This window comes from Cavia porcellus, unplaced genomic scaffold, assembly GCF_034190915.1.
Source record: "Cavia porcellus strain 051 isolate PalLab524CR breed Dunkin Hartley unplaced genomic scaffold, mCavPor4.1 scaffold_1, whole genome shotgun sequence".
In the NCBI taxonomy this organism is placed as follows: Eukaryota; Metazoa; Chordata; class Mammalia; order Rodentia; family Caviidae; genus Cavia; species Cavia porcellus.
This window is the reverse complement of record NW_026947484.1, coordinates 122,919,492-122,944,632: the sequence shown is the minus strand read 5'-3', so window position 1 is coordinate 122,944,632 and position 25,141 is coordinate 122,919,492. Positions and strand designations below refer to the sequence as shown.

General features: G+C 33.8%; 1 protein-coding gene across 2 annotated transcripts in view; it reads left to right on the top strand.

The window, feature by feature from the left end:
* Olfm3 (olfactomedin 3) overlaps nucleotides 1-25,141 on the top strand; it is a 188,528-nt gene that overhangs the window by 143,737 nt on the left and 19,650 nt on the right. For both annotated transcript variants that reach the window (XM_063255024.1, XM_003479178.5), the window contains exons 2-4: nucleotides 3,581-3,727; nucleotides 9,580-9,735; nucleotides 13,775-13,994. In XM_063255024.1, the coding sequence (XP_063111094.1) occupies nucleotides 3,581-3,727; nucleotides 9,580-9,735; nucleotides 13,775-13,994 (523 nt within the window). The remainder of the gene's footprint in view (nucleotides 1-3,580; nucleotides 3,728-9,579; nucleotides 9,736-13,774; nucleotides 13,995-25,141) is intronic.

Below are 25,141 nucleotides of genomic sequence, written 5' to 3'. Positions count from 1 at the left end.
GTTGTCAGGTTTAATAATAAGTGTTTGCACTGCTGTTAAAATATTTTGATATTATAATTGAGTGGTCCCTACTCCCTCATCCAACAGCTAAATTTATTCTAATGAAATTCTAATGAAAAACCTTAATTTTATGACATATTTGAGATTTGTGTCCTGTGTTAGAAGCCAACAGGGCCTACATCCAAACGCATTAGTCCTGTACTGGTAGTCTTTTTAAACCTTTAATTACGTCATTTAAATTGTACTGCTAGCTGTTTCTATCTTTGCTCTGTAGATGAACTCTTCTGTACTTTTGTGTCCCACAAAAAAGGAAAACCCACTATTCTAAGATCTTGACTGATTCTAGTACTAGATAATTTTTAGAATATCTTTTTATTTTAGATGTTCAGGTAAAAATAAAAACATTTATATTTGCTTAGCTAGCATATATATATATATATATATATATATATATATATATATATGCTAGAAACAAAGGGTAAGTAAAGTGAGTCTGACCCCTCAGGAATAAAGAAAGCACGAGAAGCTTCTATGACTATATAAAGAGGAAGTGAATTAAGAGGAGACTAAAATAGAGAGGCCTGGCACCATTTGCTTTTCATAATAGATCAAGAATGAGGATTATGATATCCTTATGAATTTCCTGAGTTTATGATGACAGCTTTCCCAGTGTTTGCTCATGACTTTTGCAGACATGCCTATCAGCACCCTGTAATAATTGTCACTGAAGTTTTTCAAAAGGAAAAGACCTATGTGTTGGTTTATAATATGTGATAAGCTGGGCCCTGAGACAGAATAAACAAGGAATTTGACTTTGAATTTATCTTCCTCTTCTCTGTATATAAGAAATATCTCCTAATCTGCTTAATCTTTGAAAATTATTGAAGGAAAGGGAAGGCTAAAAATTCAGATCTTGGCTACAGAAATAATCACAGAGCTGAGACAAACGGAGACCCAAATGATTTATCTCGTATTTCCACAGAAATAAAACTAATTCGAATAAAGGCACTCCTCATTTAACAACCGGTTCCATTCCAGCGACTAGGTCTTTCAGTTAATGGGTCACTAAATGAGAAAAGGGATGTAGTACACATACTACAATATTCAGAATAAAGATATGGTCAAAGGAAACTCCAACTTAATGACTTTTATTTGCGTAACTCATACATGAATTCATGTCATGTATAGAAGAACATAAAACTACAATACTGTATAGCAAAAATTACAATAATGTATACACAGGCACAAAAGAAGACACTGCTGCTCTATAAACAATATATACAGAACTGTGAAAAAAAAAGACAGCTGTAAGTCAAAGCAGTGGATCATAAGTCTAAACAAGATGCCTGGATTGTAAATCTTAACAGTTGGTAAGCAGGTTGTTAAGGAATATCTTTATAGAAGAAATGGGTTGTCTATGTAAGGTCTCATTGATGTTTTTCCAATACCTATATACTTAACATTTTTAAAGCAATTAGATGCGTACTGATAATCATATCAATATAGACATTACAAAGGTATTAAAAGTAAGACTAGAGATGTCCTGCCCAAAACTACAAATGGCTATAAAATATATGTATCGATCACTTTGAGACATGGATAGTTCAAATGTAATTCGTAGGAGTAAAATAAATATTTAATTTCAATAGCTCATTGAAAATTAAAAATCATAACAGTGGATACTTAGAAGGTGGAAGCTGAAGAATCACAAGTTTAAGCCCCACCTGGGTAACAGAGTAAGATCGTGTCTCAAAAATGTTTATAAAGGAAGAATTTTCTATTGATGCAGCTCAGTGATACACTGCATGCCTAGCACAGCTTCAGTCCTTAGTACCACACACACACAAACGCATAATATAAACTATGAATGATTTTCACATTATATGTTGAAATGATAACATTTTGGATAAATTGAGTTAAAATATCATTAAAATTATTTTAGTAGCTTTTTTAGCTTTAAAAATATGGCAACTAGAAAACTTTAAACCATACACAGGACTCCACATTTCTATTGTGCAGTGCAGCAACACAGAATGCCACTTTGCTGCATACCCTAACACTGCCATAGACAACCTGTGCACTCTTGTACAGGTTAACTCATTTTCTTTTCTGTGAAATGGGAATAATATAATAGCTTCAGCTGCTGTAAAGTGGAATTGAGCTTTCCTTGGAATGGAGCCTGGCTTTAAACAAAACAGCATTATTCAGCCAAGCCAATCCCCAAAGAGACACTTAGCTGAGCAATGAGCGACCAGTACTCCTGGCAGCTGGTGCAGTGAGTGTCTGTGATCAGCACCAAGCCATTCCCAGTAACTGCTGTTTTGTACTAATAGGAACTGTTACTAGAAAATTAAGAGAAACTAGAGAAATGAAATCTTAAAGTTTGGTAATACAGACACTTGTAATTTACACAATTTCAAATATAATCACGGCAAATTTCTTGTGCTCCCTTATAATGAAAATAAGTTCCCTCTGTGTACACTAATTGAAAATCTATTGAAGTTTTTCTTGAAAAATAATTAGACAAAATATAAGGATAATTATGCTTGCACTTGACAGAGCACACTTAGCAGAATAGATAGGAAATATGCCTATAAGCTAGCAATAAACCAGTTATTAAAATAAGACATATGAAATACAAATAATATTAGGCAATATACATTAAATGCCTAAGAATAGTAGGACAGTGCTTCGGAATAGGAGGACCAAATAAGCAGATGGTTTATAAAGGAGGCATTCCAAGCAGCAAAAGCAGAATGTGCAATGGTATACAAAGGTATGAATAAAAACAAAGATATGGGTCAATGTTGTATGATTGCACGGTTCACACATTTCAGTTTGGATGGCATGAAGGCTTCTAGTGGACAGCAGAAGTTCTGTAAACATAAAAAAGTGACAGGCTCCGATGGAAATGGAATGCCCCTGGGATTTAGAGAGGTAGGGTTTAAGTGCACAGAAATTATTGTGAGATCACTTTAGGAGACCCCACCAAAATAATTCTCTTTAACTTCTCTGAAAGTCTATATTTGTTGTGTAAACATTGATGAATTATTTTACGATATAACATCTTGTGAAAAACTTTCCTGCCTTTGTAATAATTAGATCTGCAATGCAAAGGAAATTCCTTGAGGCAAGGGTGTGTTTAAAAATATCACACCTGAATATTAATCAGCAAACAATATACTAATAATTGCCGTTTACTGGTGAGAAACATGAGATGCCAAATCTAATGTAGAAAGACTAATCACATGGGATTAGGTGGTCAGTAGATGATTCTAAAGTTGGATCTAAATGTCAACATGTGATAAAATAAATTAAGAAGCAGTTTGAGATCAATCAGAATTAGTAACAGAAATGGAAGAACACAAAAGACCTACATTTGGACATTAGTAAGAAAGATATTAAACAATGGTGTTTTACTGCCTTTGTGAATTGTTTAATCTTCAAATTTTAACGAGTAAATCACAGATTCTAATTATCCACACCAAAAAAATGCTTTGATTGAGCTACTACAAACCTATATTGTCCTTGATCCATAATGAAAGTCTGTGTTTTGTATGTTTGCTGTCGGTTTTCTCAGACTCAGATTAGTCCCAAAGAGGGGTGGCAAGTATACAGCTCCGCACAGGACCCTGATGGGCGATGTATTTGCACAGTGGTTGCTCCGGAACAAAACCTGTGCTCCAGGGATGCCAAAAGCAGGCAACTTCGTCAACTGCTGGAAAAGGTAGGAGTCTGGGTTGCTTATGCATATGTTTATTGAAATCTACTATTCTCTGAAATGGACACATGGTGAAGGAGGTAAAGGTGAAGGGAATTCGGATTTCCATTCCACCTTTCAAATAACTTTTTCTATTGCTCAGCAGATCTCTAGCTTCCTGCCACCTTATTTTATTTCCACAGCTTTTAGTTTTCTTAATTTAGTCTTCTTGAGGCAGGCTTTCTACTACAGTACTATAATATCCATTTAGGCTCTCTTTAACAAGTATAAAGCACATACTCATATTTCTATGCCAAAAGTCAGTCTCAACTCTCAGGATCACAATAGGTCTTGGAGGTAATACATTAAGGTCCCACTAACAACCTTGTGAGAAGTTACAACAATGGCATCCAGCACGCAGGCTAACTGGACACGTCATTCCTTTGAACACTAAGATCTTCAATGTCATTCAATACCATTCTCTCTATAATTTACTTAAGTCAGGTCCCTAACAATCAAATGCAGAACACCCTTGATTTATTCTCTTTTACAGATAAAAGTCAGCTCATGAAAGGTTGTTTATGTTTCCTTTGGGAGAAAAGCCTAGTGAATGAGATTCTTCCAGTTATTTGCATTTAGACTTTCACGGTGCTGGGCTCCAAATAGGACACCTGGCTTGGTCAGAATGATACAAAATGACAACATGCTTGAATTTTAAATATCTTATTATCAGGGATAATATGATAAATTATGTAGTAGGGGTTTTTTAAACAGCATGCTCACCAGTGCTCTTTGTAACATCATTTTATGATCATTCATACATTTATGGAACTTTTAACTTAAAATTAAGAGAAGCTAGAAAAATGAAAGAATTTAATTTGTTAATATAGACAAAACACGTTTTCACTTTTTCAAGCCAAGTAACTTTCTTTCACTTAATCTTGTAGTAATAATGAGTTTTTTCTGGGTACAAAATTTGGAGATATATCGATGTTCTAAGTTTACGAGGAACTTTTTTCATGTTATACAAAGCCGAGACTAATTCTCCTTCCTTTTTCTTTGGAGCTAACATTACCTACTTTGTGGGCCTCTTAAACTTCCTTTTCTAAGGAGATTCCATTCTCACTGCTTCCTCAGTATCTTTCCGTATACCATTACATATATCTTTTTTCTTTGAAAATTACTCTGGCTAATGTGTCTCTTAACTGTGAGAAATGATAACCAATAACTTTTAATTATTAGGTATAGTTTCCAATTTTGATTTTCTTTTTTAATAAAAAAATTCAATTATTTTATTTTGTTTGTTTTATTGTGTTTATCAGAGGAATTAAGTTATGAAAAAATAAATTCAATTTTGTTTTACTGTTAAATTGAATTTTGTCTCAGATTATTGACACCATATAACAAGTATCTTTTTGCAACTTGTTCATTTGTTTGTTTCACGGAAATTGATCTTGAAGTACAGAACTACTTTCCCTTCCCATTTTTCTTTCTTTGTTTCTTTTGCTTGCTTTTTCTTTTTGTCTTGTTTTGTTTTGTTGTTTTGAGACAAAGTCTTGCTGATTTGGGAAGGCTGTCTTTAGACTTTCTGTCCTCCTACCTCAAACTTTTGAGTAGCTGGGATTACAAGGGTATGTTAGCCTGACCCAGAAGCACGACCCAGAAATAACTCTCTTTCTATATCAACCATGCTGAGAAACATTTTGATAGCTCTTTTTATATGTTGCAGTTTTTCAGTCTAGCATTCCATACATAGTAACATTACACAAAAATTCAAATATTTCTTCAAAAATCAGTTGAAAATTCAAATAAAATATGAATGTGAGAAACTAAATTATTCCCTCTATAGTTCCAAAGTGAAATGCTTATCAGAAATATGATAGAATTAAGAATTAGTGAAGGATGAATATGCATGAAAACAAGAGTATGAAATTAGGTGAAAACTATCATGAAAATGAATATAACCACACTGTCTAAGAGGTAATGTGTTTGAGTATTTTAAAGAAATTCTAGAAGAATTATACCTCTGAAAGTATCAATGATGAACCTTAAATAAAATCAATACCACTGATAAACTTTAAACAATATTCATTAACAAATTGAAAGTTATAATAAATTAGATTTATAAATTTTGCAGGAGGTAGTTTTATGCCAAGAGAAAAGTAGTAAACTTATAGGGGCCCAAATTAGGTGCATAGCACTGGGTTTGCTGCATTGATCCCCAACAGACATTGAAATGGTCATTGTTTTACAGACTGAACTACTTTCTTGGTAATATGGCATGATCTGTAAACAGTTCATTTACCATTAACCAAAAAGAGTAACAATCAAAAGAGTTAAATTTAAAAATGTTAACAATATTTAATATTGTTATTAACCTGGCCTGGGGTTTAGCTCAGTGGCACAAACACCTTCCTGAGGTTGTGAGTTTGATCCCCAGTACAAAAAAAAAAGAAACAATAGTTCCCATTATATTGTTGCATAGTTTGCCATTATTATATCTGCATTCACTCCATTTAATTCTTATACAGAATATACTTTTCTAAGTTTACATGAAAGAAAATTGTTACTATTTGAGGTTAAAATCTTTCCAATTCTAAGCAATGGAGCTATATTGAATCACTTCTCTGTTCTTCAACACCATCCAGAATGTATTTAAGTGATGCTCTATCATTTTTACCAACTCTGTAAATTACTGAATATCAGAAAAATGCAATTAGTTTCTTATGCTGAAACTAATATTATTCACGTGAGAATATCTGTTAGATTTGTCATTTCTCTGTCAAGTTGAAGACATTTTACATTGTTCATGTTCATACTTCCAACAGGGTAATTTTTGGAGTTAGAGATTGACAATATCCTCACCAATAAAATAAGTTTAAAATATCATCTACATGATAAACCATTTCAAAAATTTCTAAAATGTAGTTCAATACTAAAGATTTTATGAAGTACCAAAGTCAAGAAACCTTTGGTACTTTGGTTAAACCCAAGGCTATCCAAACATATTGAATCATAGAATTTTTTGTTTGTTTGTTCAAGGGGCAGTCACAGCAATTATGAATGAGATTAAAAATATCAGTTCATTTCCGATGTAGTTCAGAAAGACCTCAGACATTTTATTTATATGAAAAAAAAAGAGTTCACAAGAGTTTTCAGTGAAGGGACAATGAATTTGTCAAAATCTTTGTGGGAAGGGTCCAAATGTAGGGGCCTTTGTAGATTTCTAAATTGTAGTACAACTTTAGAGACAGAAAAAAAGGAGAAATATAGAAGACAAGCCTCTTTCTTACAAGTACAGGATCAAAACTCCAGTCCTCTATATCAACAGAAAATTGATCCCAAATATCTCAATAACCAAGAAAATCCTAAGTCTAGCCAATAGGAAAGCTAAATGTAACTCAGAGGCAAGTTCTATCCAATGAGCTCAGTCTTGACCCGTCATCCCAAATGCATCTCTTATAACTAACTATACATGACTGTGCAATATGAAGGACATAATCAAATCTCAGCAAAATTCTCTCAGGGATTTTTTCAGCAGTATGAATTAAGTTGAAAATGAACTTGACAGGTGAGTTCACTGCATAATAAAGGAAGCTGTTTTAACTCTACCAGAAGGCCTTCCCTTCTCTGTCATATTCAAATTGCATAGACTCTGCCTGGGTAAACAGAATACTTAGTAGGATATCAGCTACATTAATGATGGGTGCCTTCATGGACAAATGCCATACTTAAGTGAGTAGTCAGTTTCTTTATGCCAATGCCTTCCCTTTATTCATATTTAACCACTAATAGAGTTAGAAAATGACATTGAACCTATTGCATTTGTTCATAATGAAGTTGCCACAATTAAGCATTGTTGTCATAAGTTTTGCTGCACTAAAGATTCTAAAAATAAAGTTTCTGAGTGTAAAAATAATAAATTAAATATTTGTTAGGTTCTACCGTAGTCTAACGAGTGACAGCAAGGGAAGCTTTTCTTAACTTATTATAAACTCAATTATTCCACTATTACTATTTGAAACCAGGAAATTTTTACTTAATAAATATTCATTGAACACTTATTCTATTTTTGCTTCTGTGTAATCTTAGAAGTAAACAGATGAATAAAAATCAGTTTCTAATCCCCCATGGCTCACAGGGTGACTTTCCAAGCTGTCACAAGTACACATTACACCATTAGTTTTAACATAAACCACACTGTGATATATCCTAAAGAGATGGTGTTCACAAGGGGAGAGACTACAGATCAAGCTAGCAGGAGAAAAAGGTAGAAGAAATTTGACTTGTCTGACAAGAAGCATGGGGAGACTGAAACCGGACACTGCAGCAGAATTCACTGCCTTTTCTGAATTTTACAGTTTCGAGTAATAGATTATCCTGAACTATAATAGGTACTCTACTGAGTTGTGTGACTTTATCTGATGACAAAAGCTCTCTGAGAGGATCATCCATTTGTAATTCACATTTTTCAATGAAAATGAGTTTTTACTGATTGAAAAAATAATGCATAGACACAAAAAATAAATGAAACAACTTGCAAATATATGAGAAAAGAAAAAGTTAAAATTTCACAATCAGTTTTGAAGCGATATTTTACATTAATATAAATTTATTAGCACGTTAATGCTTTTCTGTCATATCTGTGGAAATGAATTAAGTTGTTTATGTGTAAACTTTGTATGCTTATACTTTAAAATCTTTCTCTACAATATTTTGTTTCCTTTCTTCAAAAATTACTATTGACAACCTCATTTAAAACCTTTGATCCCTTCTATACGTTTCTTCATGATTTTGTTTCTTATATACTCTACTTTTTCATAGCTACATGTATATTTGATTTAGAAAAATGAAAAGAATGAGGTTATGTAAAGATCTTTACATTTGTTTTTCTCATGGATAAACAATCCTCAAGCTCTAAAAGATCAGGAGCCACTTGGAGATCCTGATGAAAATACAGCTTCTAGTTCAGTAGCTCTGAGGAGGAGATCAAGATTCTGCATTTCAGACAAGCTGCTAGATGATGCCAAAGTTTTCCTTCTGAAGACCATAAGATGAGTTCTAAGCCTGCTCAGATTGATCTTCTCGCTTACAACACTCTTTATTCAGATTCTATTCTTGACTTTATATAACTTCACTATTACATGCTTTCTCTTTGCTTTCAAGTTTTTCCTGATACAAAAATTGGGGCAGCTTTTCTTACATTTCTGCATGATTTCTAGGTCACCTACTTCCCACTTTTAAATAGACCAGTGCTCAGTGAACCTGGGATGGTGCCATCTGCCTAGCATATGTTTACTGCCTGACTACCACACATTTGCATTTGCCATGCTTTGGGTCCCTTAACCAGTATGCTATCCAACTTAAGAGGTATCCAGCTCTGCCACCATTTGTACTGGTCACTTTTTGAAGTAATTTAGATCCATCATGCAGTATGTTCACTGAAATAGTTGTGTTCTACATGTGTGGAGACACCGCTACACTTCAAAATTACTAAGTGTCCTTCACCTTTAAGAAGTAGAACTAGAACTTCCAGAAACCACTTTCTTTGACACTTTTAGTTTGGGAAATTATATTAACAAAAGCCTGCAAAGAAAATTGTAACTTAAAATTTGACTTTAGTGTACTAATTCTTATTTATATTCAGTCATTTCTAATGCTAAAACGTTCACTTTTTAATGTCCTACCAGGTATAATTTTGTCTTTCTACATTATTTGAATGTTTATAATGGAAAAATGTCCTGAAAATGCAATATGTGAAAATGCAATTATAGGTTCAGCAGTTCTAGCTTTCTATGTTAATATCATCTTAGGTGTTTGGGGGCAACTGGATGTACCTTCAAATAGGCAGTCACATAACAAATGTTTCCTTTTAACAGGTTCAGAACATGTCTCAGTCTATTGAAGTCCTAAACTTGAGAACTCAGAGAGATTTCCAATATGTTTTAAAAATGGAAACCCAAATGAAAGGACTCAAAGCCAAGTTTCGGCAGATTGAAGATGACCGGAAAACACTAATGACCAAGCATTTCCAAGTAGGTTTGACTACTGCAATCTTGCCACTCCTGATGAAGGATGAAACAGGGTGTTGCCATTCACCTACAAATAACTCTGTATGGTCCAATGTGTGCAAAGTTCAAGACTCACTGGGGATGTATGTCAATCATCTCTCCACTGAAACTGACCATAGCTGGTAGGGACACATAAAATACTGCAACCAAACAAGTCTCATCCTTGCAGAGTGAGGTGAAATTGCTGGAAAGATTTAGAGGCACTTCAGTATCTAAGACAAGGAGAGATCCCAAGGAAAGTGAATAATCAAATCAACAAGGTTTTTTCCAGATAACTATACTTTGCTAATATGAAGACAAATGTAGAAGCTATAAATTGTTGAAATAGGTAATAATACCATTAAGAAGAGAAATATTAAAAGATTATTTCAGAATTTTACACAGAGCCTTTTTGTTAGATTTTAATGGTTTATTGGCAATTATTTAGAAAATTGAAATTATCTGAAAAAGGAAAAAAATCATCTTTCACTCAGGCTATATGGATTTGTATTAACCATTATAACTAAATCATTAATTAAAAATGGGTCTGATAATGTCATTTGAACTCAATTAAAAAATAAACAATCTGTCTTACAACAGCATAGCATGCAGTTTATAAAATGCTTGTTTTTGCTCACATAACAGTCCATTTTTTCTGCTAATTAGGAAGTAAAGTTCAGTGTTGGAGGAGTAGACCTAATTCATGCACATGGTCAAGAAAAAACTACCTTTTGGACCATTATGTATGTAAAGCCAGTCAGGGACCTGTAACAGGAAACTCTAGGGAGAAAATAGAACCAAGAAATTAAAAGAAACAAAGCTGAATTAAATCCAGACAAAACATTTACCCAGTATGTAAGTTACCTAGCCAAAAATTTAATCGTTAGGAAACACCATTTCATCAAATAACTTGAATTTTCCTATTTCATGTGATCCAAGTATGTGCTAAATTATACGTCAAAATCCCAATAGCAGCACAAATATAGCAATAATTATTTTTTCTGAACAATTGCATATATTCAAGGCACATTTCTGAAAACATGAAATATGTAAATTAATTTAATTCCTCACAACAATCCTGAAATGTAAGCACTATTTTTACGTCCATCAGATAAATAAATTGATGCACAAAAAAGCTAAATATTTGACCAAGGCCATATGTTTAACGTAGACCTGAGTGAAGATTCAAACCCACAAATTCCGGCTTGAGATTTACAACTATTTGTGCTGATAATACATTACCTCTTCAAGTATGTATTAGCTTCCTAAATTTAAAAAATCACAATAGTAATTAGATAGAAATATGCATTGTGTTATATATTTTTTTTTCCTGAGGCACCCTCAGGAATCAGATGGTACTCCAGCTGTTGAAGTACCATAATTTAGAGGTAGAAACAGAACATCCAAAAGACAAATTAAACTTTGAAAAATACTTTTAAAACATTCTCCTATGTTGCACAGTTTTTACCTTATTCAATACACTAAGTAGATTTTGCCTTCCCCAGTCTATCCAGTGGAAAACTTAGGCCTGCTTTCATACTCAAGACTCATTTGCATGTGGAAAGTCTGTTGTTTGTTTAGATACTCTAGCTCTTTCTGTAAGAGCAAGATTGTAGAAAGAGAAATTTGAAGACATATAGGAAAACACAGATCTGTGATGTTACACTTTAAATTTGTATGTTATGTGAACATTCACGGGACATTCCATTTTTGGTATATTTTTTATTTAGACTATGGAAAATCTAGTCATGAATTTTTTAAAAAGTTAAGGAAAATAAATATTTATATTTTAATTCAGTAGAATAAAAAACACTAACCAAATTTTGACATTGAATTCGTCTCTTTTAAATATGCCCATAGAAAAACATAAAAACCTTTCATTGTAATACTTTTTATAATAATTCAGCAAATGAGCTAAGCATGGTGATACACACCTGTAATCCTAGTGCTTTGGCAGGGTTAAGGCAAGAGGATCATATGCTCTAGCATGGTCTAAAAACTTAGCAACTCAATGACTCAACAAGATTCTTCCTCAAAGTAAAAGAATAAAAACTGACCTGAAGAACTATCTCAGTGTGAAAAACCTGGATTCAATCTCCTGGATTACTTTTGTTGTTGCAAGACACAATGCCTGCAACTTAAATGAGAGAGGTGTTTAGTTTGGTTTGTTTATGTGGTTGGTTAGTTGATTGGTTGGCTGGTTGCTTGGTTGGTTGTTTGGTTGGTTGGTTTTGGCTCACATGTCAAAGTCCCAGTCCATGTTCACAGACTTAAACACAGGAATGAGATGGCAGAAGGGCTTAGGGAGAGGAAAGCTGTCATGTCATTGCCCTCAGGAAGCAGAGAACTAGGGAAGGAAATACGTTCTTCTGGGTCACACCTTCAGTGACTCACTCTGACCAGGCACAATGCCCCATAATTAATCACCTTCCTAAAGCCCTGCATTTGAACATGTGAGGTCCTTGAAGGACATTCTTGATCTCAACCCCAATAAGATACAATATATATAATATTTGTACATATGCCATGTACTCAAAAATGATACAAAATTTTATCATTAAAATCCTAAAGAAACAATTATACCTCAATTTAGGGATGCCAAAAATGCCCCAAATAATACATTTATTTCAAAAAAAAGTTGCTGACATGAGCAAGGTTCTAGGATTCTACCTGTAGTCTGGATGTTTTTGAAGGCTTCACATTTCTAAGATTTTGTGTTGTCTCACTTGACATGCACATATACACAAACCACACAAACCCAAACATTTCTGAATTTACAGAACAAGTAGTAATTTCCCTCACAAGAAGCACAAGCCTATGAATTGGCTATGGTAGTTCCTGCTATGTTAGTGTGTTTATGGTAATAACATCTTCCAAATGTGATTTAAGAGTGAATTTTCACTTCCTTAAATTAGTGTTTAGAATGGTTCCTTCCAGGACCTATGAATTGTTCCTGTTTAATCATCAGAATTGTAGTTCTTCTCACAAATGGCATCCTTTGTAGTCAGTTCACATCTGAATCAAACTCTGGAGGTTTTCTGTTGGCCATTACTACCAAATTCAAAGTAAAGAAATAAAAATGGCACATTGTAAAACTGCAGGTGAAATTGCCCTGTGGATCAGTCTTACGATGGTTAGGAGTGAGGGACGTTGCCTCAGCCACACAAACATGTATACCTTATTCTTTTGACAAAAATCAACATTTAAAATTCAGAAAACTCTGTGTAACTGCAACTTCTCTTACCTAAGCCTGGCACCTTGGACCTTTAAAGAATTAATTTACTACACTGATAAGCAGTTGTTCTTTAGAACAAAGATATTTTCTATGCAATGACAAATGGATTCAGAGAATAGGTAATTATTCAAAATGGTAAACAACAATATGTATTTTGTTGAGCTTTGTATAATGTATTATACTTGCTAAACTTAGCTTCCTAATGAAGTTGTGCTAAAGTAGGTATTAAAAATAGCTGCAGTGCACTCACAGAAATGGAAAGACAAATTAGTGAATGGCCACAAATAGAAAGTCTACTGTGGTGAAAAAAAGTTACAACAGAATCCAAAATTTCCTGTTGATACTACTATAAAGATAGATATTAATAGACATAGGGTGTGTGATATATCTAATGTTTATTCAAACAATGCATAATTAGAAGCTAGATCCTATTTATATGCCTAACTAGATGATGCATTGTTCATATTATAAGATGCTTCCAAAGCATGAGGCAATGCAATAATTCAAAATTGCTGTCATAGGGAGGTTTTCTAATTATGATAAGGATCGAATTGTTTTATAGAAAAACCTGTTACCATTTAAAGCGAGGTGGTTCTATGTAAAGGTGAGATGAGATGTGTTTATTACTAAGATCATGTAGCCATTTATGTTTTCACAAAATATCTAAAATCAAGCAAAAATCAATATGGGACTTTGAATCTGCTTTAGTGAAACTTTTTTAACCTATCATAATGAAAAGAATGTAACAATTTTAGATGCCTTCCTAGAACACTGCATTCCTTTTCACAGGAGTTAAAGGAAAAGATGGATGAGCTCCTGCCCTTGATTCCTGTGCTGGAGCAGTACAAAACAGATGCCAAGCTGATCACCCAGTTCAAGGAGGAGATTCGAAATCTCTCTGCTGTCCTCACTGGAATTCAGGAGGAGATTGGTGCCTATGACTACGAGGAGCTTCATCAAAGGGTGCTCAGCCTGGAAACCAGACTCCGGGACTGCATGAAGAAGCTAAGTGAGTAACACTCATTTGTCTAAGTTGTGTTTTTAAATTGTTTCAAGGAAAATTGTATCCTTAGCCTTGAAAGTAGTCATAAAGTACTTAAGTGTGCCTGCTTCTGATGTAAAGTGTCACTTAAAGATTTAAGCATGCCTGGGTGCTCAGTGGTACTTGACGGAATTCCCTGAACTTTACAGTAATGTGTTGTCATTTGATGGTTTAAAATAAGCAGTCTAGAAAATATAGACACCCCTATTAGCTAAACCAGCAGTTATATAAATTTGATCTATTTGTTTTTAATGTGTGACATTGAGTTATTCAGTAGTGGGGTGGGGTAGTTTTGGAAAGTTTGAGGCTGAGGAAAAGACAGTTTCCTTACAGCAAAGTATGACACTACAATCATTAAAGAAAAAGCTAAGTAATTGTTCCACTATGCAAAATTGTCACACTACTTATATCTACTTAAAAAGAAAAGAGAAGCATTAGTTAGTCACCACACTGTAAGTGTGAAGCATGAGCCACGGGTTATGGACTGTACCTCTCCCCTCCTGAAAAGAAAAGTTCAGTCTTTTCAGGGTCTGCAATCCTTCACTTCCATTCACCGGCTAATTATCAGACTGAAGTCATTATGGAACTAGTTTGCAACTTGAATGCAAAATTAATAAATAGCCATGAATTACACAAGAATAGATTGAAAGACCATTTAGAGAACAGTGTTTTAGTTGTTGACATGATGTGACATGACAGGGAGGTCAACTCAATAACCAGTGCTCCTTCAAGGTAAAGGAAAAAAAAAAAAAACCTACTAGAACAGAAAAAGTGGAAAGCATTTGAAAAGATTAATTTCTGGCACGGAAGACTGGTCACGACTTGAGCTATTTAAAATAAAATTTGTATGACTTAAAAGAACATTTTTAAAGCTGATTTGCGGACAAAATTTGAGTGATGAAAAAAAAGCCAAAATCCAAAATGCTAAATACAGTTAGCATAGTCTCACAAAATGTGGCAAATCGCTGTATCAGAGGTCCCACTCTTTTCATGCCAGGATTTGCAAGAGAATCCAACAAAATCAATCAAAAGGAAATAACACCAAAGACTAAATGCGTGCACAGGATTCTTCAGCTGTTAATTTGCTAATCACTGTCCACACTTTTTCTTTTATACTTGGTCAACAATCAGTTATGCAGATTCCACAATTCTAGTTTTTGTTGCTAACCAACCCATTGTCCACCTTACTGACAAAAGGATTTTCTGTGATAGAAATCTGAAATAATTTTGCCCTGCTAAAAATTTCCTGTGCCCCAGCAGATAGTCTATGGTGTATGAGCCTATGAGTCCCTTCTGTATTCTTAGGTTTTGCTTTTTCCCCTGTTGAATGCTGACTCTCAATCACTGTGCCTTCCCCTGTTTTAGCATGGGGCTAATAGGAGACAATATGTGACCTGGTCCTGATACACTCTGTCCCGTATGGAACATTGCAACACACACCATGTGACAAACTACTGTTCATTCTTTAGGTTTCCGTTGAAATGCTCTGTCCTTGCAGAAACCTTCTTCCACCCCTTCCCCCCTGTATTTCTCTGTTATGCAATCCCAAACACTGATATTTCTGTAGGACTGTGTTTGTTATTCTCTAGATCACTCCATATGCAATTGTTAGACTTTTGTTCCGTGGGAGTAAGAATGAAGTTTATCATATTTACCCAACATAATGTGTCAAGCGATGCCTGACTAAAAAAGAAAAAGAACCAAAAACCTTAGAAAATGTTTTCTGAACAAATTAATTCTTGTTTTCATTTTACATAAAAAAGAACAAACAAAATTTCATAACAAGATGATAGGAAATAGCAAAGGTTAATTCATCAAGTATTACTATATTTAGTTACTCAGACTTTAAGATATGGGCATAAAGATAATCCAATGGATACAAGTGCACTTTCTTTTTATCAAGAGGAATTATTAGAATAACTAACTTGCATTTTTTCTCTCTTTTCCCTTCCTTCCTTTCTTCTTTTCCCCATCCTGGTTCTTTTTTTCTTTCTAACAATTTCTTCCCATTTAACAATATCTACTGTACAATTTTTACCTTGCTCATTCTTTTAGTTTCTCACCTTGGGGAGAGAATACAATGTTCACACATGTGAGTGTGATTTATTTCACTAATAAAATTGTAATCTAGTTGTTTCCATTTATCTATAAAAGATTCATGTTTACCTTTTTTATGTCTGAGTAGTACTCCATTGTAGAAAAAATACATGCTTTTTATTTATTCCTCAGTTGATGGACATTTAGGTTGTTTCTAGGACTTAACTATTACAAATTGTGCTGCTATAAACATGGGTGCACATATATTGCAATGCTAGGATGTCTTTAATTCATCTGGGAAAATATCCAGGAAAGTTATGAGTAACAGGGTAAATAGGGTCTCTAATCCTAGCTTTTTGAGGAATCTCCATATTGGTTTACATGGTGACTGCACCAGTTTCTACTTCCACCAGCAGTGGAAAATGGTTTCTTCTCCCCCCCACCCCAGCCCTGCCAGCATTTCCTGTTGACTGTTTTCTTCAAAACTATCCTTTTTGGAGGTGAGATGGAAAGACTAATTTTTTCATGTATTTATTTACTATTGATGTTTCTCCATATGAGAAGTTTGTGTTCATTTTACATGTTCACTTTTCAATTGAGTCTTTGAATTTGAGGGATCTGATTTTTTTTCAATTCTTTATATACCATAGATAGAAGTCCTTTGTCTCAGAGACAATAGGTTTAATATTTTCCCAATCTGTAGATTGCCTTTTCACTCCATTGTGATTTCTTTTGAAGTCCAAAACTTTTTTAATAAGATGAGATCTCAGTTGTTGATTCTTTGAACTTTTTGCCACGTGGTTTGCCTTTTGTTCATGAACTCTCTGCCTACAAGATGTCTTCAAGATTTCTACCCTACTTTCTCTTCCAGTAGATTATTTCTATTTTAATATTTAGATCTTTCATTTATTTTTACTTTTGTTTTGTGCATGATGATACACACGGGTCTAGTTTTAGTCTTCAGCATTTAGAGAGCCAATTTTCGAGCACCAGTTATTAGCGATATATTTTTCTTCTAGTGGATATATTTGGCCACTTTGTCAAAGATAAGGTGGCTGAGTGTGTTTGTAGTTGAATCTTATAATCTGTTCCACTGATCCTTAGACTTACTTTTCCAGCAGTATATTGTTGATTTTATCATGGTAGCTTTGTAGTATAATTTCAAACCAAGGACTGTAATGCCTCCTACCTTGCTTTTGTTGCTCAGAATCACGTTTACTATTCCAGGTCTCTTCTAATTCCAAATGAATTTTAGGAATGTTTTCTCTAGATCTGTGAAGTATGCTAATGGTATTTTGATCAGGATTACTTTTAAATCTGTACAACAGTTTAGGGAGTATGACCATTTTCATTTTTTTGGTTCTTTTTAGCGTTGGGCAGAGACTATCTTTCCATTTTCTCACATCCTCTTTTATATGCTTCTTTAGAACACTGTAATTTTCAGTATATAGATCTTTTACTTCTTTTGTTAAATTAATTCCTAAGTATTTCCTTTTTTGGATGCTATTGTAAAGGGTGTGGTTTCTCTTATTTCTCTCTCAGTGAGTTTGTTGTTTTTGTACTGCAATGCTGTTAATTTTTGAATATTGGTATTCAGATACACTACTCAATTTGATTATTAACTCTAGAGGTCTTTTGGTGGAGTTTCTGGAGTCTTCCATGTAGAGTATTGTCATTTGTAAACAATGATAATTTGACTTCTTCCTTCCTTTTCCTCTTCCTTTTATTTCTCTCTTGTCTGATTGCTCTATTTCCAGCTCTTTTATTTCTTTTTATTTCCTCTTATTTCCTTTTATTTCTCTCTTGTCTGATTGCTCTATTATAGCTCTGGCTAATATTTCCAGAACTATAATGTTTAGGAATGGTGATGGGGACACCCTTCTCTTGTATCTGATTTGAGAGTGAAAACTTTCAGTTTTTCTTCATTTAAAATGGTGTTGGCTGTTGTTTTGTCAGAGATGGCTTTTTATCAGATAGAGGTAAAGACCATCTAATCTAATCTGATTTTCTGCAGAGTTTTTATATAAATGAATTGTCAGAGTTTGTCAAAAGCTTTTCCAACATTTGTTGAGACGATCATATGATTTTTGTCTGACTCTGTTGATATGGTGTATTGCATTTATTGACTTGCATGTGTTATCCCATCCTTGCATTAATGGGATAAATCCAACTTGTTCATAGTATATTATCTTCTTGACAATTTGCTGCATTCTGTTTGGTAGTATCTTACTGAGGAGTTTTGCATCTATGTTGATTAAGGAGATTGTCCTGTGCTTGTCTTTTCTAATTGAATCTTTCTTTGATTCTGGCATCAGGGTAATTCTTGCCTCTAGGAGTGAATTAGGGAATATTGCTTCCCTTTCAATTTCATTAAAGAGTTAGAGGAGAGATGGCATTAGATCATCTCTAAATTTCTTGTAGAATTCAGCAGTGAATCCACCAGGACCTTGGATTTTTTTTGTTACATTTGTAATAACATTTTCAATTTCAATAACTGAACTCAGTTATTCAGAAATTTTATATCTTCTTGATTCAGCTTTGGTAATTTATAGATGTCTAGGAATCTGTTCATATGTTTTATGTTATCAAGCCTGTAAGTGTAAAGATTTTCAAAGTAGGTATTCATAATGTTCTGAATTTCCACATGATTTGTGGATTTTTCACTGTTTTAACTCTACATTGCATGAATTTGAGCCTTTTCTTTCTTTTTTTATGATATTAGCTAAAGATTTATCAATTTTATTTATTCTTTCAAAGAACTAACTTTTTGATTCATTTTTCTTTTATTGTTTTCTTAATCTCAACTGCATTAGTTTCTATTCTTTATAATTTATATTTATTTATATGTCTATTATTCTTTATAATTTTCTCCCTTCTATGGTCTTTGGGCTTGATGTATTTTTTTTCTAGAAGCTTGATGTATAGAATTAATTTGTGTGTGTGTGTGTCTGTGTGTGTGTGTATGTGTGTGTGCTCCTTCTGTTTCCCTAATGTGAAAATTCAATGCTGTAAATTTCTATTAGAAATGCTTTCATTTTATCCCGCAGGTTCTTAAATGTTGTATGTGCATTTTTCTCCTTTGCACAAATTGTTAAATTTCTTCTTTAATTTTATCTATGATCCATTGGTGAATCAGGAGTGTGTTATTTAATTTCTATGTGTTTATCATGTTTTTGCAGTTCCTTTTGCTATTAATTTCCAACTTATCGCACTATGGTCAAATAATATGCAAGAGATAATTCCAGTTCTTTGAACATACTTAAGCATGTTCTGTGGGCTAATATATAGTCTATTTTAGAGAATATCCCATGTACAGCTGAGAAGAATCTGCACTCTGATGTTGATAGATGGAATACAATGTAAACATCAAGTCCATTTGATCACATGTTTAATTAAGTTCTGGTATTTCTTTGCTAATTGTTTATCTAGCTGATCTATCTCTCTGTGAAAGTGGATCATTAAGTTTCCCTTATAATTCTATTATTGTTTATTTAATTTTTTCATGTCTGTTAATATTTGTCTTACATAGCTTGGCGCTCCCATGTTTGGTGCATACATATTTATGGTTATTGCCCCTTCCTCCCAAAGTTTTCCCCGAGAAAGTTTGTAGTGACTTTATTTTTCTCTCTTTATCATTGTTGGCTTGGTGGAAGATTGTGTTTCATCCTTTGACTTTTCAGTCTATGAATTTTCTTTTGAGTTAAATATGTTGCTTTAATACAGCATATTTTTGGGTTTTGTTTCTTGATTTATTCTGCCAGTCTTTCTTTTGATTGGTGGATTGAGGCCATTTATACTGATGGCTCCTGAACTCCATGTATTGACTTATGTGTTGACATTATTTTTGTCATGTTATTTTCCCACTGTTGGTTTCCTGCTTTTTCTCTTTGTTTAATTGCTTGTCCTAGTTGGTGATTTCTTTCTGATGTTGTTTTTGAAACTGTGGTCATTTTTATCTCTCTCTAGAATATCTTTCAATACTATTTGTAGGGTTCGTTTGGCGATCATGAATTTCATCAGTTGGTCTTTGTCATGGAAGGATCTTATTTCTCCATTAATTTTGAAGGATTGATTTGCAAGGGATAGAAATCTGGATTGGAAGTTGTTTTCTCAAGACTTAAAGTACTTTACTCCAAGCTCTTCTTGATCTGAGGTTTATGTTGAGGAATCTCCCATGATTCTGATGGGCTTTCCTTTATAGTTGATCTGTTTCTTTTCTCTAACAGCTTTTAATATTGTGTGTTTGTGTTGAATTTCTTGTATTTTGATTATTATATGTCTAAGTGTAGCTTATTTTGATCATGGGTAATTGTAGTTCTGTATGTCACTTATCTGTATATGAGATTCTGTTCTCATGTTTGAGAAACTTTCCACTATGATTTTTGCAAATAGTCTTTTTATATCATTTATGTTGACCTTTGCCTTTTCATTGACACCTATCAATCTAACATTTTCTTTTTATCATCCTTCAGTTGTGAAATTGTTATTTCTTGATCCCTTGTTAATTTTTAGAGATCTTTCCTTTCCTAATCACTAACTGTGATCCTGTCTTCAAGGTCTGAAAGTCTACCATCCATTTTGCTCACACAGTTTTGCCAGCCTTCAGTGGAATTTTTAATTTCCTAGGTAATCTGTTCTGAAAGTATTTCATGCATTCAATTTCTTTCCTATATCGATCATTAAGTTTCTGTCCTTTTCCTATCATCATCTATTTTTGTTAGTCTATCTCTACTCTAAATTTCTTTATGAATATTGATATTTCTTTTTTTACCTGACAGATTATTTTTTATCTGATTTGCTCTATAGACTCATGGATTTGTTTCTTTACTTCAGTTGCTATCATTTCAGAAATTTCAGCTATGTGTCATTCATTTTCTTCTATCCTGTTGTCTCCTGGACTTGTTCTGGGTGGTCTGGATGTCTGAGATTTCATCTAGGTTCTGTATTTTGTCATTTTCTATTTTAATTTTTTATTTAGTTTTCCATGTTGATCCTTGTATGTTTTTGTAATAAATAGCTATATCACTATTATCAAGTTCTTTCTAGGAAAAGTCTATTCTTTAGTAATGTCTTTTGTGTGTAGGAGATTCTTGGCTTACATCTCTTCCAAGATCTTACCTTCTCACTAAATTAAGAATTAGATATTTGATCTGTTTGGCTTAGTCCCCAATCCTTTGGTGCTGAGCTGTGATGAGGTTATTACCCATAACTTCCCAGTATTGTTACAGAATGGAGGAAAATTGATTGCAAAAGATATGACATCTTAACTAAAGTAATATAATTAGTAACAATGATAACATCAAATGTAGTTTAGAAACTGGCAAACTGCGGTAGGTATTAATTTTGTGCTTTAAACCACAGAAGCAATATGTACAATTATATAACAGAACCAATTATAAATTGGAAGCTTGTATTCAAAGTGTTTCTCTTCATAGAATCATTTTATCTTGTAGTGGGGAGATTAAGAAAGATAATGGATAAAACAAAAAGAAAGTAGAAGCAAGACTTGAGGGCAAAGGATGATCATGCAAACAATGGGAAACAAGAGGAGAGGGCAGAAGAGAAAGTGTGAGGGGGTAAGCAAGGGATTGTTTGAACTTAGTCCTTGGGTTTGGGGAACAGAGTTAGTTTTCTGTGGTTGTAGTTCTTGCCACGTGTTTAGAAAAGAGAAATAAAAAGGGAAGAAAGAAATAAAAGAGAGATCAGGGGCAGCCTCACTTACCTATTTCTGTTCCCGGTGTCCTTTTCCCCAAGCACAGTGCTGGTTCACTAACTTAACACCTGTTGGCTTCTATTGTTCTTGTTGCTTCAGACTCTGAGCAACACTTGTCCACCTGCCCCTCCTGTGTGCTTTAGATGGGACTCTAACGTGTGCCGGTTTTCCCTCTGGTCTCTGGGCCTTCGAAAGTGGTTCAAATTAGTCATGGAAGCAGCAAAGAAAGGGACTGTTCTCTGTACCTTCCAACGCGGTTCACCGGGGTCTCAGTGGTTGTGCTGGTGATGAGAGGGGCTACTTTCCTTTCATTTCACCTGGGACAGAGGAAGCAGGGATGACGAGGAACACATTAATTCTTTAAGAAGTCGTAGTAATTATTTGTAAACTTTTCAACCAAACAATAGTATTTCAAATGGTGAATTACTTAATTTATTTTTTGAACACTTTGATTTAACTGTGTAGTAAGTCTAAATGGTACAGGGTTATAACTAAGCAATGGAAAAGTTACCTATCAGATGTACACTTGCACATTTTTATTATGTGCTCTAGTTTTTTAATTCAAGCTGTGGAGTTTACAGTTACTATACACATTACTGACATAAATAAAGCTAATCTTGTGCGGTAATTTATTCCTTTTTAAAACAGAAATACCTTCAGTGTAAAGCCCACAGTGGTTACCTAGCATCTCTTATTGGGTCTTCACCAAATAAGATGAGAAGTTTTCAACTCAAGAATTAACTAACATCAATATCAAATTACTTTGAGGATTATAAAGAAATCCAAATACACATTTTATTTTTGATTTTGCGGGGGCACATGAGTATAGTGCATACACTGTGGGGAGTTGGTACATGTGCATATGCATTTTAATTTAACTTTCATTCTCTTCCCTTCCCCCCTTTCCTCTGCACACATCACTTGACAGCCTTCCCATGTGAGGAAGCACTGTCTCTCCACTTCCTGCTACCTTTGCTTGTGTTCTTATTTATACTTTGAATTTCTCATGTTAGATAATTCATGGAATATTTAAGCTTGTGTGTTCCATTTATTCCACTTAATATTATGGTCTCAATGTATATCCATTTGCTCAAAAATGACTCAAGTTTTTTCTTTATAGCCGGCTAGTAGCTATTTGTATGTAACTCAAATACATATTTTATCAGAATTGAACTGTTGGACCTTGACTTACTTGGAAAAAGCCCATTTGTCTTAGATGAACTATTGTAGACCCTAAGAACAAATTGACACTTTTGTTCCTAGTATTTCACGGTTGACCCTGCACAGAAGCATTGTGTGCAGAGACATAGCATCTATTAAGTATCAAAGGACTTTGTTAAGGCAATGGTTGGCAGTAAGATGGTTCTAACTACAATCCATGGTACTTAAAGTACATTAGTTATGTTATTGCACAATTAATGTAGAAAACGTGAAGTTTGCTCAATTTTAAAAATAAGCTTCACTTATTTTTTATCCTTGGTCTGAATTCATTGAAAAATAATCTCTCTTGCAGTTGTATAAGTCTGCAAGTCCCTGAGATTTTTCTTTACCCATGGTTTGCTTTCTTTTTGTAATCCACGTATAATTCCCTACATTCAACCTTCTTAAATATCAATAACTATGTTTCAGACAAAAGTTATTTTAAGTGGACAAAACACATGTTTTTCTAATCTCACTAAACAATGGATCCCAAAGTATTCAACACATTATTTTATTTACTTTCTCCATGATGACAAGACTTTAATGAATGTTACAATCAAATAAATTATCTACTTTTGTCTGGGGATCAAATCCAGAGCCTCACTCATGATAAATTTTAACTAAAATGTACATTTAACAATGAATATAATACAGACATTCAACAGTAAAATATCAGTATTCACTTTTCTTATTTAACAAAAAGGTTTATTTGAGTTGTTACCCTTATAAAATATTGAAAATAGAGTAGTTTCTCAGTGTCTACTGGGAGTTGGTTACAGGAACCTCACAAACATCCAAACTTTTAGAGCTGAAACTTCTTGGCATAGCATTTACTTATAGCCTATGCATACTCTGCCATGTATTTTAAATGATCTCAATAATTTATAAAATACAATACAATATAAATGCTTTGTAAACAGTTCTTATCCTGTGTTATTTAGAAAATAATGATGAGAAAAATACATGGCACTTGTTTAGCACAGATACAGTATTTTTCTAAAATTTTGATGCATGGTTGGTTGAATTTGAGAATACAGAGTCTGTGGATATAAGACACTGAGGATAGGTCTCACATTTCTTAAACTCTTTCTGGTTATCAGCAGCATTCATACTGAAGAAAGGGCAGTGTCACAAGTGATAAATCCAATTTTTATGTTGCTTTCTTAAGAATTAAGGAGTATTGTCCATTTAATAATGTTTATGTCAATTAGTTACTTGCACAGCATCCTTTAGCAGAGAGGATAATTTATCAACTGGAAAACAATCCATAATTAGGACACAGAAAACATTCCTGGAACTACATGGCTCCTGAAAAAAATATATGATGAATCTTTATTTTTTCATTAAAAATAATCACTTCAAAGAATAAAGAATGTCTGATTATGCAAACACATGTAAACACATACATACACATATATGTGTGTATTTATTTCAGTGTCTGTTTACAGATATATAAAAATATACCTATGCACATATAGTGAGAGAGACAGAGACAGAGAGAGAGGAGAGAGAGAGAGAGAGAGAGAGAGAGAGAGAGAGAGAGAGAGAGAGAGAGAAATTGCAGAGAAAAAAGTATAATTGTGATGTGGCACTAAATTACAGTCGAATTAAAACTTAACTTCTGTATTTCCTGGCAATTGGTACAGTTGGCTCTATGAATCTCCGAGAAGCCTTTTAAATTCATATCTGTCTTTACCTTGTAAGTGTTGAAATGTCAGATATCAGAACACAGTTTCTGAGACACAAAACATGTTAATCAACTTCAGGTCCTTTAGCAGAAAGTATAGAAAAAAGACACACTAAGTGTTCAAAGTTTCACATGGTGTCAAATCCAGTTGCTGTGCTGCTCAGTTCTAAAGTGGGACATTGGATCACTATAGCATTGAGAACAGAGTATGAAGAACAAGCAGGCTCCTTCATCGGAGACATCTTTACCCAAGCCAGCAGCCTTTCAATATTCACAGTCAGTAGGCAAAGGGTATACATGGACTGGGCGAAGAATAAAATTGAGGCAATAATGAATGTATTTCTCCTCACTTTATAAAGTGGATTTGGTTTTAAGTAAAATGTCCCAAGGTCCATCACATGCATCTGAAGACTCCAAAAAACAAACTACCTGCATTCCCTTGAAGGTCTAATACTCCAAAAAGTAAATTCAGCCTTG